At 36.3% G+C, this 19772-nt stretch overlaps 1 protein-coding gene across 1 annotated transcript in view; it reads left to right on the top strand.

Annotated features, from left to right (window-relative positions):
* Positions 1–19772, top strand: part of LOC109192029 (pectin acetylesterase 7-like) — a 54139-nt gene that overhangs the window by 20714 nt on the left and 13653 nt on the right. The window contains exons 4-5 of the mRNA XM_019342655.1: positions 8294–8302; positions 16220–16224. Coding sequence (XP_019198200.1) covers positions 8294–8302; positions 16220–16224 — 14 coding nt within the window. The remainder of the gene's footprint in view (positions 1–8293; positions 8303–16219; positions 16225–19772) is intronic.

The raw sequence follows: 19772 nt of genomic DNA on the forward strand, positions 1-19772 counted from the left end.
TCTGCAGGCGGCGGACTTCTTTCTGGCGGACGACTTCGGCTCTGCAGATGGTGGTTCTCACTCGGCGATGTATGCAGGCCGGGGACGTGCAGCAGGTTCGTCGCACACGGATGGTGGTTGTAACACCCCCATTTTCCAAAACCAGAATCTGATAAAATTTTAATTTTTTCCTTTTATTTAATTACAACACATGGTTTAAATTGCGGAAGCTAAAACAAAACGAGGGAATAGGGGATGCTACCGCCACGTTCAGGTATTCCTCTTATACCCAAACGCTAAGGCTAAAAACAATTAATTAACTAAAACAACTCAAAATTATGAACTAGTACATTAGCAACTAACAATTCAACTGTCTAACTAATAAATGATATCTCTAGGTGGTCCACTCATTCTCATGTCCAATGCTCATGCAAGAGTTCCTGCAAAAACAATTAAAGAATAGAAAACAAAGAAACACACAAATTCAGCATTAAGCTTGTAAGATCTACTTCATCCCGTAAAACATTTTTTGCACATAGCACATAGGAGCAGATAATTGGCATATAGCATACACCCTTTAAACATTTAATCTTTTATTATCAATAGATCATAATCATATAGAACATGACTCAAATATGAAATACTCAGAATTTCCAACAACCATAATTTCCCAACAATACTCGTAATTTTAAATACCAAATCAGTAGCTCTCACAATGGATATTTTAGGAACGTTTCAAAAGTAATATATTTTTTCCAACATGGAGGAACACCAATCTCAATGCAATGGGCAGGGTCTTGTTTCATCAAGCCCTAGTGAACAGTAATCACCATACTAAACACTACACAAAATCCCATTCAATCTCAAATAATGGGCAGGGTCTTAATTACTTAAGCCCTAGTGAACAGTAACTCTGTTTACTGAACACTACTCAAAAATCCCATTTAAACAAACCAAATGATGGGCAGGGTCTTATTCAATAAGCCCTAGTGAACAGTACTCACTGAACTGAACACTACGCAAAAATCCCATATAAGTGGAACAGAACTAATACCTTAAGTGTGCACACCCCCAATGGGTTTCCAGGCCCAACGGGTAGTAACTAGTCCTAGTAGCCAGGATACGTTTCTACTGACTACTACTCAACAGGGTAAATACCCTAGTGGTAGACTCCGCTAACCACTCCTCAAAACAATAGGACTAAATGTCCTAGTGAGATAGGATATGTTTCTACTGCTCACTCCACAAAACAACAGAGAGTTTTTAAGCTCCCTAGTGAGTCGGTATATTCAACCGCTCACTCCACAACAAACTGGGTCATAACCCAAGTATCCAGAATTTCACAATAGGATACTACACGAGTCTTCAGAATCAATTTCCTTTATCCTCAATCTTTATAAAAGTGACAACATTACTGATATTTCTCAAGCAAACAAATTCTCAACACCTCAAATAAGAAACCGACAGAAATTTTCAGAAGGTATGACCTATATTGCAAAATTTATAGAAATATATTGGTAACACATTTTCAGATGAAATTTTCCGGATACAAGGTACAGTGAGTCTAGATTATACACAAAAAGTTTCAAATCAATCCAAGGTCTAAAAGTATTTTTCCCGAATTATTTCCCAACACTGCGCCAGACAGAAATTGAACTGGCAGCACACTGCCTCCACATTACGAAATTTTTCTGGAAAAAACGAAACATATTTTTAACCAAAAATTTTTACAAACATCAAGTATAACAAGTCTATGTTCTCCATAATAAATTTCAAGCAAAAATAAGTTTATTAAGCAATTTTCACGAATTTTTCTTTCCAGCTGCGCCAGTCTGAATTTTCTCAGGCAATAATCAAATTGAATAAAAATTTTCCTTCTTAATCACCACAAAATCACCGTATCACATATTCAGGGATTCCAAAACATCTAAACACATATATCTATTCGCATAATATAATCAAATAACTTTTCACGTTAAATATCACATATTCATTAAAATCATGAATCACATAAACACATAGGAAAAGTGATTTTTGATTTGGGGCAAAAGAAATTTTAGTGAACATAAATCTTACCTGGATTCCAACATTAACATTAACACTTGAATGCCTACGGTGAACAAAGGAGAGAATTTGATGATGATAGAGGAACAAGACCAGTCATGATTGAATCGATGACAAAGAGGAATAAGTTTTTGTTTTTTTTTTTTGTTTTTCCTTTCTATTCGGCGGTATAATTGTGTTAGCAAGAGGATTTAATGAATCAGCTACTGATGAGGATGGAAACAATTAGACTACTACTTAAACACTTAACTAATAACTTGTATTATAAATAATAATTCTAGTTGTAGGGAACTAAAATACTTAAAAGCTTAATATAATATTAATATACATATTAGCCTACTAGTACTTAGCATATATACATACGTAACATATATATATATATATATATATATATATATATATATATATATATATATATATATATTATAATTTAGGTACATACGTAAATATGTATATATCTTTATATCTGTATCATATATCTATGTACATATGTATATAATCAGAAAAGTTTTATATAATAATATTATTAGGCTTAGGAAAATATTTAAACAATCTTTATTATTAGGAAAAGTATATGCGTTTACATATTATATCAGGATTAGGAAGCTATTAGGCTCAAAGAATAATATTCCTATAATAATATGGATTAGGAGACTCTAAATAATTTAGTCATGTACACACGTACTGTCCTCGTACAATGTCCAGAAAATATGGGGTATCACAGTGGTCGTGGCAGCAGCAATTCTGGTAGAGGCGGTCGAGGAAACCGGGGTAATAATTCCGGCAGAAGTGGTCGTGGCGGTAGAGGAGGACCCCAGTGCCAAATATGTCGCTCCCACGGACACACGGCCCTCTACTGCTACAAGCGGTATTCCGCACCACCACCGGTGCAGGCCAATGTTGCTGTCTCGGGTGATCCGGCCGGCACCATCACCGCTCCGGCAGATTCGTGGTATCCGGACACCGGTGCCACTGCTCATGCTACACCGGACGCCGGTATGCTGAGTAACACAGAGGAATATGTTGGCCCGGACACGCTCCGGTTTGGAAACGGTACAGGTTTGGCTATCTCGCGGATTGGTCATGCGTCTATTCCATCCGTGTCCAAACACTTACTCATGTCAAATGTGTTGCACGTCCCTAGTTTAACAGTCCCATTACTTTCAGTCCAAAAATTCGCTAATGATAATCATGTATATTTTGAATTTCATGGTCATTGTTTTTTGTGAAGGATTCCAAAACCAAGGTCACACTTCTTAAAGGTCCAACCGCGGGCGGTCTCTACAAGTTACCCGTGTCTCGTTCCCACTTTGCGTTTGTGAGTTCCCGTGCTACGTCGGCTGTGTGACATCGCAGGCTTGGTCACCCGCATAGTGTGGTCCAAAACAAAATCCTACAAGGTTGTTCCGTTCAAGCAAATAATTCCAAAGAATTGGGGTCGTGCACGGCTTGCCATCTCGGCAAGTCTTCCCGTTTCAAGTTAGATAGTGTTGAGAATAATAGTAAAAATGTATTAGATCTATTATTTACCGATATCTGGGGCCCCGCTCCTATAGTGTCAACTAGTGGATATCGTTATTTTCTACTGTTTGTTGATGACTTCACACGGTTTACCTGGTTTTATCCATTACGGGTAAAATCAGATATCTATAAAATTTTTGACTCGTTTCGTTTGTTGGTAGAGCGGCAGTTTTCGCGCTCTATCAAGTCAATCCAATCAGATTTAGGGGGTGAATACAGAAAATTACACACAACCTTCCAATCCTTTGGAATTGAACACCGGCAGTCTTGTGCGTATACACATGAACAAAACGGAAGAGTTGAGCGCTGTAACCGACACATTGTCGAAACGGGTTTAGCTCTTCTTGCTCAAGGCTCCGTCCCACAAGAATATTGGGACTACGCCTTTGAAACTGCCACTTGTTTAATTAACTACCTTCCCACCCCGGTCTTAAAGTTTGAAAGTCCATACTATCGCCTCTACAAAAAATCACCACCGTACCAATTTCTTCGTGTCTTCGGGTATCAATGTTACCCCCATCTACGGCCTTATAATCGGCACAAGATGGAGTATCGTTCCACCCCATGTGTCTTCCTAGGTTACCCACCGTCCTATAGGGGATATAGATGCATGGATCCAATCAGTGGGAAAACCTATATCTGTCGCCATGTGCGGTTTGACGAGAATGTGTTTCCCTTTGCAACAGGTTCTGTGCAGGCTCAGGAATCTACAGCTGCATCTCTACCTTGGGCATCAGCACCCGTAGCACCGGTGCAATCTTGTCAACTTATGCCAACTCCGGTGACTGAACCAGTCCCGTTGGCCCAAGAAGCACCTTTATTGGCCATTGAGCTAAGTGCACCTAGACGGGGCCGGAAACGAACAACTGTTCAACCTTTGGCTATGCGCCTTCGGCGTATGACTCGGGGTACTGATGAAGAGTTTCATGCTCTAACAGCAACGACTGATCCAACGTGTTACTCCCAAGCTGTAGGTCATCCACAGTGGCGTGACGCAATGGATCAAGAGTTCAACGCTCTTCTTTACAACAACACGTGGCGATTAGTCCCCCCAGACCCAACCATGAACATTATTGGGTGCAAATGGGTCTTCCGTACAAAACGGACTGCCGATGGCTCGATTGATCGCTATAAAGCTCGTTTGGTAGCCAAAGGCTTCAATCAAGTCGCAGGGGAGGACTTCTTTGACACATTCAGTCCAGTCGTCAAGCACACGACTGTCCGCATCCTGTTTGCGTTAGCTGTCTCGAACAAGTGGGCTCTCCGCCAGCTGGATGTCCACAACGCCTTTCTAAATGGCCATTTAGCCGAGACGGTATACATGAAACAACCACCAGGATATGAAGATCCGACACACCCTGATCATGTCTGTCTTTTGCAGCGTTCTCTATACGGGTTTAAACAGGCTCCAAGGGCCTGGTTCAAAAGACTTCACGATTTTTTACTCACTGCAGGTTTCTCCTCGTCCAAGACTGATGTCTCATTATTTTACCACTCGACGGGTGTCTCTAAAGTGTTTCTACTCGTCTATGTGGATGACATCATCATGATGGGCAGTGACGCCGCACTTGTTGAGTCCTTACTACGTCGCCTTGCATCAGCGTTCAAGATTAGAGATCTTGGCACTCCTGGGTTCTTTTTAGGCATCGAGACAGTTTCAGCTAATGGTGGGATGATTTTGTCACAGCATAGGTACATGGTGGACTTACTTCATCGGTCTGGGATGACGGACTGCAAATCCCTTACTACCCCGGCGTCTGTTACTCACGCTATCACTCCGTCTGATCAACCTTTCTAGAATCTGATGCAATATCGGCGCATTGTTGGGGCACTGCAGTACCTGACTATCACTCGGCCAGACCTCGTGTATGCTGTCAACCGCCTATGTCAGTTCATGCACTCTCCTACTGACGACCACTGGGCAATGGTGAAACGTGTGTTACGGTATATTAAGGGCACTCTTAACTACGGTCTTCGACTCTCTCCTTCCGCTTCAAGTGACATCCACGCCTACTCCGACTCTGACTGGGCTGGGTGTCCGGTCGACAGGAAAAGCACCAGTGGCTATGCCGTCTTTCTCGGGAGTAATCTTGTTTCCTGGCTCTCTCGGAAACAACGCACCGTTGCTCGCTCCTCCACTGAGGCGGAATATAAAGCCCTAGCTGATGTTGCTGCCGAAGTCACCTGGGTGGTCTCTCTGTTGCGGGAACTTGGGTTGCACACTGGGCGTCCCTCCAACTTATGGTGTGACAACCTCGGCGCTACATACTTATGCGCTAATCCTGTGTTTCACGCTCGGACGAAGCATGTTGAAATAGATTACCACTTTGTTCGTGACAAAGTAGCCTCCGGCGACTTCGTGGTCAACTTCGTCTCCACCAAGGATCAGCTAGCCGATGTGCTCACTAAACCACTACCTGGACCCCGGTTTACAGCTCTGCGAGACAAGTGTTGAAATTGAGAGATTGATAGGTCTGGCGGGTGGAGAATAACCACCACTCGCCAGTTAGGCGGAAGCAAAATATGTGATAACCAAAGAACAAGAGAATATAGAGAATATATTATAATGAAAGAGTACAATAGATTGTCTCTCTTAATGTTTATTCTATACTTCAATGGACCTCTATATATACTAAACTAGATACTAAATTAGTCCTAATAGGAATAGGAAACTACTAATAAGAATAGGAAACTAAGACAACTTTCCTAATATTCAACACTCCCCCTCAAGCTGGAACATCGGGAAGTTCCAAGCTTGGATTAAAACAAGCACTCTACCTCACTCAAAATTACAAGTGAAAATTAAATGCAACTAGAGGATAACAATGCGAGATGGCTTCGGAGGTACAATGCAACCCTTGGGAATGAACACACCAGGGGCAAAGCTTGTCACGAACATCCTTGGGAATGGAGGCACCAAGGGAAAACACGAACACCATCACAACAATATAAGCACTCGAGGATGGATGACTTCAAAAGAGATTGCGCTATGTCTGACCCTTCCTTGGGAATGAAGACGAAGGCACCAAGAACGAAGCTTAACACAATCCTTGGGAATAAAGACGAAGACACCAAGGACCCTTGGGAATAAAGACGAAGACACCAAGGACGAAGCTAAACACGATCTTGGGAATGAACACACCGAGGACAGAATCGAACATGAACCTCGGGAATGAAGATGAACACACTAAGGATAGAGTTAAACATGAACAACCTCCCGATAACACAAGAGAGCGGTAGAGGCAGAAAGGGAGCAAAGAATAGCAAAGGGAGCCCATAGTAGATAAAATAGCAAATAATAGTAAATGATAGCACACCAATTGTAGACAGTCACACTCCCCCTTACTTGAAACATGGGAAATAATCAAAGGCCTTTATAGTAGTGCTGAAACTGACCATCCATGGGATAGGGCATACCGGAGATAAAGAAACAAACACGGTTATACCAAAACACAATCACCATGGGAAAATGTTCGGCAACAAATCCAAAGAAGCCTTCAAATTTCACCAAAAAGTTGAAAGAAGGGCAAAACAACCATCTAAAAAATCTCGTCGGAGGCAGACTCACGCGCCGGCGCGTGAGGAAGGTCGCCGGCGCGTGACGGCAGCGGTGGCGCGTGAGGACGACGGCGGTAGAGGAAAGCGATGAAATTTTCTAGATAAGGTCGCAAGAGGGAGAGGAATCCATTGGTGTAGGAGGTGAGATCACAAAATCACTGGAGAAGAGGAGATCTGGCCGGAAAAGCGAAAGCACTCCCGACGACAGTGGTGGCGTGTGTGGGCGCGCGACAAGGTTCCGAGTAAGGCTGTGGTGTTAGTTGCTTTGAACAACAACTAGAAGTGTGTGTGGGCGCGCGACAAGGTTCTGAGTAAGGTTGTGGTGTTAGTTGCTTTGAACAACAACTAGAAGTGCGTCGGAACGAGAGAAAACAGTGGCGGCAGTGGTTACCCTCCGGTGGCGGCAGCGGTGGCGGAAAGCTAGGGTTTATATTAGGGTTTTAATATTTGAAGAAAAACAACCTAGGAAAGTAGGCTCTGATACCATGTTGAAATTGAGAGATTGATAGGTCTGGCGGGTGGAGAATAACCACCACCCACCAGTTAGGCGGAAGCAAAATATGTGATAACCAAAGAACAAGAGAATATATTATAATGAAAGATTACAATAGATTATCTCTCTTAATGTCTATTCTATACTTCAGTGGACCTCTATATATACTAAACTAGATACTAAGTTAGTTTAGGAAACTACTAATAAGAATATGAAACTAAGACAACTTTCCTAATATTCAACAACAAGCTCAACATTGTTGATCATCAATCTTGTGCTTGAGGGGGTGTATTAGTGTTACTGTTATTATTATTATTTAATTATATGTAACATAGTTTGTATTTGTTTGGTCCTAGAATTAGTCTTATATTTCTTGTCTATTAGTCAGGAGTGTTTAGTGGTGAGATTAGATATACTCACGTGTAATTGTTTTCTGTTGGAATTGAATGAATTATCTTTCTAATCTTAAGGTGCATGCTTTGTTGTGTGCTTAATGTGCGTGGTTTGTGTTCTTAAGGTGCGTGGTTTGTGTTCTTTAAGTGTTTTGTTTGTATGCTTAAGGTGCGTAGGTTATGTACTTAAGGTGCGTTCTTTCGTACAACTGCACGGGAACCCCTCCCCTCATCTGAACCCTTGCCTATATATATAATCCTGTTCATATGAAAATCATTGCACAAGTGAAAACTTGTGGACAAATTCAAATCATGAATCTGCAAGATGACCATTGATGAACCCTAATAAGTGGTTGAGATCAATCCTCATTTGTCACAATTAAGATCATGTGCTTATTTGATCTTGTTGCTATATGTATAGTGTTGTTAATTTGACCCTCATTTTATATCATGATATGTTAAGTCCTACCCTCAAACTTTTGCATCTTTTACCCCATCTCTAAGCTTTCTGCCATGAGGAATTTTGCATTTTAGGCCTCCACTCCATTTAATTCCATACTTCGTTTTTACATCTTTATTTTTACCTAGTCTCATTTAATCATTCTCACAAACAATCTCTTTTTTTTTTTTCATGGTTTAGTATATTTGTTATTGTTTATTGAGTGAAGATCACATCAAACAATTTTTGAATGTCAAAATCTTAGATTTTTTTTAAATGAACAAATTAACTAGGTGATATAATTGTAATTAATAGGTTTCATTTAATTATATAACTATGGATTAGGCTTATTATTAAAGCAATGTTAAGCTTCTCTCTAAATTGTGAATATCATATGGAGTCTAGCTATAACACACCCCCCCCCCCCCCCCCCCACCCTTCTCTCAATCTCTCAACCCCACGTTATGCAATATTCACCACTAGCTAAGAGAGAAAGTAATTGCAACTAGTAATCTCTCTTTGTCAAACAATTGATATTATCAAGAATTTTATTTTTCTTCTAATCCCAAGGGCCCCCCACATCCCGACCTTGACACCCAAAAAAAATATAGTACAAAAAAATTTGTAACAGCTTATTGCCTTAAAATGTTAAAATACAAAAATCTGCTCAAGCCTCAAAGCTTCTTTCTCGATAAGCTTTTTAAGAAAGTCATTTGCATGTAATCAGCTATCAGCTAACAACAAATTACTAAACACTTTTATACAATCAGCTAATGTTATCAACTAGTCAAATTCATTAACCCAATCGGCTAACAGCTATTTACCAATCCCCCCTTAAAAAGAATATTGAAATTAAAATTAAAAAAGAAAAAGTAATGTCTAGTATATTGCTACATTATGAAATGATTGTTTGTGAATAACAATTGCAGGAGTACTTAGTTTTAATATAATGTTGAACTCTTCTCTAGTTGGTAAATATCACATTATAACTTGGAACATGTTTAATACTTGTTAATTGAAGTGTGGCACTGACTACTACATAAATATAAAGAAATAAAGTAGTACATTTACTACTAGTTATAACATTTGATGTAGTAATAATCACTTGATCTAAAAAATGTAACGTTTAATGAATATTTTTAATACTATATATTGACTCATAGATTAATTATAATGTGTGTCGATATGCATGTGTTTGAACTTTGAATGTGTTAGTTGGTACATTTGCATAAGATTGTACGAATTACATAGTATTCTATGTACTTTAGCCTGAGAAGAGATATGCAAGACAGACTTGGATTTTGTATAATAATCGCGATTCACGTACACTCACCTACCAGGAATCCATGGTACCATATATATTTGAGTCCTAATGTAGATTTTTAAATTTTACTCCATCATTTTTATTTTAGAATGACTTTATATAGTGAGAGGATATTTAAATATTGTCACTTTAAATGCTCATTAACTCTTATATCTTTTTAGATGTCTCTTTAGAGTTATTCTCTATCTCTCTTCCGACTATTCTCATGAATTTTTTGGTTGTCTCATGATGCCAAATTTTATACATTAATAATGTTTTTTTTTTAGGTTATCCTTTGGTTTGATTTTTTTTTTAAAGCAAATTCTATAGCTTAATAATGTTTCTTTGACGTTACTATACCCTTTTGTTTTAATTATATATTAAAAAAAAAACTATGAAGTCCTTTCAAAAAATAAATAAATAAATAACTATGAAGTACTAGCACCCGGCTCATACGTGACATGTTACATAAGAGAATAATAATCTATTAAATACAAACATTTATGCTTCTAAAATGGCCTAAATATATTCATTACTATAGAGTATAGATGTAGAATGTTAGAGATAGAATTTATTATATGTCATTGTCTTCTCTCTTGTCAAATCTTTAATAAAGTGGGTAGATATTCATAATGTCGTAATGGGGTTCATTTACTTCAGATAATTATTTAGGATATAATTCAATGTCAGCTTAAGTTACCTATATAAGTCAATCCCAACCCTCTACCACCATGAATACTCTACCACCATGAATATAATGTTTACTACACTACTAAGGGCGTGTTTGGTTCATAGGTTTACACACTAGAATGTGAATCAAAATCATAATTAGTGTTTGGTTGCAAAATCATAGCTATTGTTTGTTTGACAAATTTTTAAAACACAACTATAGATTTGATTATCCAATCAATTAAAAACTCCATTCCTTAAATAAAATGGGGTATCATTCTATCCTACTGGCAATATGATTTTTAAGTTTGAATTAGTGCTTTTAGATTTTTATTTTGATTTCTTTTGTTCATATTAGTGTTTTAGATGTCATTATATTAAAAGATCAATTGCCTTAATTTTTTATTTGTGGATTTTTAAACTTTTATTCCATTATGGGGTCATATATAACCAAACATCAATATTGGTAATCATTTCAATTCCACCATACTACAAAACATGCAAAATACTTTCAGCAAAAATTATTACTATTACCAAGTATTTGATTCCATTTCGATTCTGATTCCCTTGTGCGAACCTAACACACCTTAAAAATAATTAATATGGCTATAGTAACATATAACAAAATGTGACTATATTAAGTTTACTTGTCGCTTTTATCACTTAAATATTATTTTGCTCTTAGTAATATTTTGATCAGTTCCTTATTTTGGTTCGTTGCAAAATGATGTCAACATTCTACAAAGTTTTACTAGTAGCTGTAGGCTGTAGCTAGACTCAAGCTAAGGAAATGAAATCAGAATGCATGCATGCAATATATTTGGCATCTAAGATCCATAGAAAGAAAAATATATCACTTCTCTAGTTCTCCCAAATAATATAATAATGATAATAAAAAAGGAAAAGAATTTGAAAGCTATATATATATATATATATATATATATATATATATATATAATATAAGTTCGACTGCAAGCACTCTCAAATTCTACTCATTTATTTTTACTCCCTAACATGACACATAATGATAGACTATTATAAATAAAATATTTACTACACTACTAAAAACAATTAATATATATGGCTATAGTGACAAATGAATTTTATTACGAAAAATTACAAATTTATCACCCAAAGATAATGATGATATATAAATATACAATAAATAAAAAAAAAAAAAAAAGTAATTGCTTGTTCTCTTTAATCATTTAAGGGAAAATCGCACTTTTGGTCCCTCAATTGTTTCCAGGTATACAATGTAGTCCCTCATTGTCAGTTTTGCTAAATTGATCCCTCAAATGTTTCAGTTGTAGCTAATGTAACCATCCGGTCAGATTTATCACTAACTAGTGTTAAAACCATGGACAATTTGATAATTTCACAACACTAAGTTTTACCCCCAATTTCCTTCTTCCTCTCGCAATGGCTTTTCAAATTTGTCACTCACACCTGAATCCATGGTGATGGCAGCCGGTCGGCTGTTGGAATCTACAAATTTTGAAAATGTTCTAGAAATGAATCTGATGGTGCAAAGGCAGCAGAGGAAGTCCAGATGGCTCCAAAAACACTGGGAATGAGAATAGCGGAAATGTTCAAAATCAAGTGTGACCTGTCACAGAAAACATATCAATTTACAAAAGAGGCACAAACAGAGGTAAATATCAATTTACATTATGGAATTAATGAATTGAAGTAGGGGAAGCCAGTAGTAAAATTAGAGAGACGGATAGGAAGAGATTAGTAGCAGACCCAGACACGCCTCTTGCCAAAAAATCATCACTGGAAGTGATAAACATGGAATGCGAACGCCGGAAATGGACTTGAGAATCGCTGGAATACATAGAACACCATGCGACCTTTCACCCCGCATCCTTGATTCCAGAAAACCCAGTCGAAAGACCTTCTTATTAATAGTGTATGTTTTCCCTTAATTGTTTGCCGGTTTGCCATAGACGTTTTCACTCACTGGTCGTGCTGGTTTACCTTTTCTATGGTGTTGTTGAATTCACAGTGAGGAGCTTGGGCGCTGCAATGAGAGATCGACGATGACATCGCAATTTGGAGAAGATGGCGGCGACGAGGCTAGGCTCCCGGCGACGTCCGACTGTGGCGCTAGTTTTTTTGTGGCACTAGTGCAAAGACGGATTAGGTTCAGAAAATTGGGTGTGAAAGCTGGGGTTATGTAAAATGAATTTGGGGTAAATGGCGTGGGAGGAGAATGGGTGTAACTAAGGGTATTGTGAAATTATCAAAATGTCCATAGTATTAACTCTAATTTGAGACAAATTTGACCAAAGGGCTATATTGGCTACAATTGAAACATTTGAGGGACCAATTTAGCAAAATTGACAATAAGAGACTACATTGCATATCTGGGAACAATTGAGGGACCAAAAGTGCAATTTTTCCATCATTTAAATATTATTTTGCTTTTAGTAATATTTTGATCAGTTTTCTTATTTTGGTTGCAAAATGATGTCAATACTCTACAAAGTTTTGCTATAAGTTATAGCTAGACTCGAGGAAATTAAATCAGAATGCGTCCTCTATCATTATTGTATCGATTATGATCCACACAAATGTATAGACCATACTATCAAGTAACGTATATTTAGTACATACATAATGCATTTTTAGTATATTAAAAGTATACATTGTATACACGGAAAGTAGATTATTTAAGTACTAAAAGTATATTATTTTGTATAATATACATTTAATATACGAATAATGTATTTTTTGTTATTATGTTTTGCAACCAAAATAAGGAACTCATCAAAATATTACTAAGACCAAAATAATATTTAAGTGATAAAAGAGACAAGTAAACTTAATATAGTCACATTTTGTTATATGTCACTATAGCCATACTAATTATTTCTAGGGTGTGTTTGGTTTGCACAAGGGAATTAGAATCGAAATGGAATCAAATACTTGGTAAATGGTAATGGGTTTTATTGAAAGTATATATTTTGCATGTTTTGTAGTAGAATGAAATTGAAATGATTACCAATATTGATGTTTGGTTATGTATGACCCTATAATGGTATAAAGGTTTTAAAAATCCAAAAATAAAAAATTAAGGCAATTGATATTAACATAATGACATCCAAAGCACCGCAAAAAAAAAAAAAAAAAACAAAACAAAACAAAAAAAAAAAAACAAAAAAAAAACAAAAAAACAAAAAACAAAAAACAAAAAAAAAAACAAACAAACAAACAAACAAAAAAAAAACAAAAAACAAAAAAAAAACCAAAAAAAAAAAAAAAAAAAAAAACAAACAAACAAAACAAAATCTAAAAGCACTAGTTCAAACTTAAAAATCATATTGCCAATAGGATAGAATGATATCCTTTTTAATTAAGGAATGGGGTTTTTAATTAAAGGGGTAATCAAATCCATAGTTGTGCCTTTTGTTGGTCCCGGTAGGGTCGAAAGAGAGTCTAGAGGGGGGGGGGGTGAATAGATTCTAATCGATTTTTCAAAGATACTCCTTTCGGAGTGATGCACAGCTGAATAAAAGATTTCATCTTAGTTTTTACTTTGCACACTTTCGTTAGAAGATCTCAGGGTTTGGTCGAAATGATATGCAATGCACGAAAGATAAAGCGCAGTATTTAAAGAGATATGGAGAGAGAGATTTTTATAGTGGTTCGGCTATTAACAAAGCCTACTCCACTCTTCTTTCACAACTCGTGAAAAGGTTTGCACTATCACTCCTAATACAAACTACTTCAAGCTGGCTTCCTTGATCACTATGCCGGACAGCCACTTGATAGGTTTTTCAACTCCTCGAGTTTACTCCGCCTCTATCAACTTCTTCCTAAGAGTTGAGTTGTTGGAAAGAAGATCTTGTGTTTCTCCAACAGGTTGAAGCCTTGTCTTGATATCTGGATAAATCTTCACTTGAAAAGATGCAAGACTTCTTCAAGATTTGTGAAGGGTGGATGATGGATGAGCCTTTTGAAAACTTCACAAAAACACTGGTTATGAAAAGTTTTAAGAGATGCAACTATTTGAAGAGCTTTTCTTTGGATAGCAAGAGTTGAATAACCAGCACCTTCTTCAATGGTGAAGACAGGTATTTATAGGAAGGGAAAAATTCATCCGTTGGAGGGAGATGAAGATTTCAACCTATTAACCAGTGTGTAAAAGCCAGTGGGCATAGAGCATTTAAAGCACTTGTACTGTGTAGCCGTTGGAGCCAAAAGCATCATGACTTTTGTCCTTGTTCTTTGACAAGATGGTACAAGTCTTTTAATGCTCCTTGTCTTTTGTGAAAGTCATTCCTAGGACACCTTTTGTCCCGAATGATTGCCCATCTATGAGTCATAGACAATATTCTCATTGCTTCACTAAATGAAGGTTGTCTTTACAAGGAAGGGATCCCTTCCTTGGTCCCGGTGTATGGTGTTTTCACTCACACCTAATTAATGGTGTGTTTTTTGTGATGCGTACCTAATTTGTCTGTGTTTTTGTGGTGCATTTTCCTAACATTGATAGTGTATATTTGTTGAACTATTGGTGACGCCACACCTAAGGACATCGCCGAACTTGAACCTTAATTTTTTTAAATATAATCAAAACAAACGGGTAACGTCAAAGAAACATTATTAAATTATAAAATCTGTTATTTTTTTAAATTATTTTTTTTAAAGCAAACCAAATGGGTAACCTCAAAGAAACATTGTTAAACTACAAAATTTGTTTTTTTTTTTTTTGCTTTTTATTTTTTTAAAGCAAACCAAAGGGGTAACCTCAAAGAAACATTATATTTTTAAACTACAATATATTTTTTTTAAAAGCAAACTAAAGGGGTAACCTCAAAGAAACATTGTTAAACTACAAAATTTGGCATCATGAGAATCAAAAAATCCCCCATGAGAATAGTCAGAAGAGCGATAAGGATAACTCTAAAGAGACATCTATGAAGATTTAAGGAGTTAATGCATATTTACAAGTGACATTATTTTATAATTTTAATTGATCGAGGAGGTAATAATTACAAGATATATTTCATAAAGCACATTTTATACCTCTTTTTTTAGTCCTCGTTTCGAATCAAACCTCCTCTCACTATATAGAGTCACCATAAAGTTGACCAACTTTTCAATTATGACATTTAATGGTCAATTAAATTTAGAGCCTATACTGTAATATTGATTTGTTAGAGGCTCTGCGATTATTATAAATAAATATATATACACCCATTGCTTAGTCTCAAAACCCAAAGTATAATTCTATTCAAAATATTGAAGTTTAAGTTTGACTCAAGTCCATCTGAATTCTAATTTATTGAGTTAGTTTGAGCTTTTTTGCTTAGCTCAAGATTAAACTAGAGGTATTTGAACTGGACTCAAATAAGTTTAATAAAACTTTGAGAATGTAGGATATATTTATAGTCATGGTGGAAGAATAATGCTAATATTGTCTTGTATGGGTAGTTTAGGCTAATATTCACCTATGGTATGCTTTTGAAATTTAGATTTAAAATTTAATTTGTAATGTGTTGACTCAAAATGTTTTGTCAAAGTTATGTGCAAAAAGAATTCCAGTTCTATAAAGGAATATCAGTCATAAGAGGAATAGCTAATGAAGAATACTAGTTTTAAAAGGGAATTGTTATTGAAGTTTTTCTAGTTCTAGTTTGATTACGAATGACTTTTTTATTCACAAATCTGTTAGGAGTAGTTACTATAAATAGAGATTGTCCTTTATTGTAGAACTCAAGCATTCAACATTAATCTAGTGAGGTATGAGAGTCTTTGAGAATAGGATACTAAATTCCCCTAGAAAGTAGTACATGTGGTTAGGTTTCAATAGTTTGGTAGGAAAGATCATTCTATTGTATAATCTCAGGTTCCAAACAGTGTACTTTAAATATTGAGCTTTTAGTGGATTTAGGTAAATTCTCAAATTGAGAAGTGCCTCACAGATTATGGTTGTTTGCCCGAACTGCGTTACAAATTGTTTGTGTTACAACTTCAGTTTCGAAATCACTGTGTGCTACGCTCTACAAATTTTCAATTGGTATCAGAGCCAAACTGCTTAAGTTACTAGCAGGATCCTAATGGAGTTTCCAAGAAAAGGACTATCAAACACAGAAGGGATACAGTGCTATGAGTGCAAAGGGTTTGGACACATCAAGTCAGAATGTCCAACATACTTTAAAAAGAAGAACAAAACATATGTGACAACACTAAGCGATGACTCAGACAGTGAAGAAGTTACCAACACTAATTTCGTAGCATTCACCACAAATCATGAGAATGACAACGAAAATGAAAATGATATACAAGAACTGCTAGAGTCATATACACAGCTGCATGCTAAATGGGAACAAATCATCAAAGTAAATGTTGAACTCATACATGAAAATCAGTTTCTAAAAGATGAAAAAGAGAGTAATGAAAAACGCCTTAAAGATACTCAGAATGAATTAATGGAGTCGAAAGGCAGAGAGACCAAACTGTTACAAGAGATCAAGGCACTAACTGAGAGGCCTAGATCTCCAAATCCAGCATCTAATGAAAGTCATTCTTTTGAAATTCCTGAAGTGTCGTAACATCACTTCCAACACCGAAGGAGGATCAGATGTTATTACTGTCACAGACTAGGGCACATAAAAGCATACTGCTTCAAAAGACAAAATGATCTGTATTACAGACAAATCAACAGAGATTGGTCAGTACAAAGCAAGAAAATCTGGGTAAGAAAAGATCAGAATGTCTCCTACACCTCAAAAACTAACAAAGAACAAAACGTATGGTATTTTGACAGCGGGTGTTCAACGCATATGACTGGAAATCCAGAAAAACTGGAAAACATTCAGTATAAGAATGAATGACATATTACCTATGGAGATGGAGGAAAAGGTCAGATCATTGCAAGCGGCATCTTGAATGTCCATGGGCTGCCTAGGTTGCCAAAAGTCCTCCTAGTACAAAGTCTAAAAACAAATCTAATCAGCATAAGTCAGCTTTGTGAAGATGAACTCAAAGTAGAATTCTCTAAAGACAATTGCACTGTGTTTAATCAGAATCACAAGTGTGTCATGATGGGAAAAAGGTCCGCAAACAAATGCTATACATGGGATGGTGAACTATCTGGTTTACAGACAATCAACAAGCAAAAACAATTACGGCACCAACATATGGGACACATAAATTCTCATGACATCAAAGGGGACCAAGAAATATTCCTAGACTATTCAGGATATTCATAAAACAGTAAGACTTTCAGTGTAGACAGTACAATGGAATCCATGAATGTGGTTATTAATGACACAATTTCAAGAATAACCACTAATGATGACGAAAGTCCCAGAGTTGTTGAAACAACTGTTCCAACACCTCTGACTACTGTTATGCAGAATCACAAAACAAAAACAGGACCAGATAAAGAAAAGGATGATGACTCTGCAACGATCATTATGAGCCATGTTCTGATTTCACAGGAACCCTACCAAAATATTCAAGACGAACGCGAACCACCTCCAGCCTGTTTGTGCGAGACAGCCCTGAAGGGCAAGGGTGGTCTGGCGGTGGCAACGGAGCGTTTTCCGGCGATGATTATGTCACTGGAAATTGGAGAAATTCCAGTTTTGTCTAGGTTATCCCATGAAGATCAGATCAGATATTTTAGAGATCATTTGGAAGAGCTTTCATCGGATTTTGTGCTATTTCCAGAAATTAATGACGGCGCCGAGTTAGTACGTTCGAAATTCCGGTCAGGAAATCTAGATGTGATCGTAAGGCAGAAGAGACCGATTGATGGAATCTCAGTGGATTCATGTTTGCATGGCCAGAATACATCTCCGATTAAAAGAATTCTCGACAGATTGTCTCAGCTTTGGCGTCGCGGTCCTCCGATGTGCAATTTTCCTTCGGGATGTCGCGATTGAGGAGAAGTGATGAAATCAAAGGCGTTGGCGGTAATAACAGAGGAAGAATAAATCAGAGGAGAAATTAGTTGTGATAGGCTGATTTAATTGGGAATCTTTTTTTTAAACAAATCATACAGGCTGATTTAATTGAGAATTTTTTTTAAACAAATCATACTCAACGATAGCACTCACCAATGACAAAGTTATATGCAAAAAGAATTCCAGTTCTATAAAGGAATACCAGTCATAAGAGGAATAGCTAATGAAGAATACTAGTTGTAAAGGAAATTGTTATTAAAGTTTTTCTAGTTCTAGTTTGATTAGGAATAACTTTGTTATTCACGAATCTGTTAGGAGTAGTTACTATAAATAGAGATTGTCCTTTATTGTAGAACTCAAGCATTCAACATTAATCTGGTGAGGTATGAGAGTCTTTGAGAATGAGATACTAAATTCCCCTAGAAAGTAGTACATGTGTTTAAGTTTCAATAGTTTGGTAGGAAAAATATTCTATTGTGTAATCTCAGGTTCCAAACAGTGTACTTTAAATATTGAGCTTTTAGTGGATTTAGGTAAATTCTCAAATTGAGAAGTGTCTCGCAGATTAGGGTTGTTTGCTCGAACTACGTTACAAATTGTTTGTGTTACAACTTCAGTTTCGAAATCACTGTGTGCTGCGCTCTACAAATTTTCATAATGCTATGTTTTTCTATGAAAATATATAGCAAAATACTATGTGCAGTGGGCTCCAACATTTTACTCTCAATTTTTAATTCATTTTCAAATTTTTGTTGTGAAAAATTTTTATTGGTACTCACAAAGATAAAGATAACTAATCATCAATTACGTACCACATAAGGGAGTAAAAGTGAGGGAGTATAAATAGGGAATACATATAGTATCACTATTGAAAATAACCCATACTTATTTGCCATCTGAAGAAATAAAAGTGATGGACTAAAATTTGAAAGTATACATAAAACTCAAATATATATGGTACCATGGATTCATGGTACGGTAGGTGAGTGTACGTGAATCACGATTATTGTACAAAATCCAAGTCTGTCTTGCATATCTTTTCTCAGGCTAAAGTACATAGAATACTATGTAATTCGTACAATCTTATGCAAATGTACCAACTAACACATTCAAAGTTCTTTTTTTTTTTTTTTTTTTTTTTTTCAAAAAAAAAAAAAAAAAAAAACATTCAAAGTTCAAACAACACATTATAATTAATCTTTGAGTTAATATATAGTATTGAAAATATTTATTGAATGTTACAATTGTCAAGATCAAATGATTATTACTACATCAAATGTTATAACTAGTAATGAGATGAGTGTACTACTTTATTTCTTTATATATTTACGTAACAGTCAACGTCACACTGCAATTGACAAGTATTAAATATGCTCCAAGTAAATATAGGGGTGTTTAACATGGTAATATTTTTAATTGTTAGTTCGAT

This window comes from Ipomoea nil, unplaced genomic scaffold (genome assembly GCF_001879475.1).
Source record: "Ipomoea nil cultivar Tokyo-kokei standard unplaced genomic scaffold, Asagao_1.1 scaffold1735, whole genome shotgun sequence".
Taxonomy (NCBI): Eukaryota; Viridiplantae; Streptophyta; class Magnoliopsida; order Solanales; family Convolvulaceae; genus Ipomoea; species Ipomoea nil.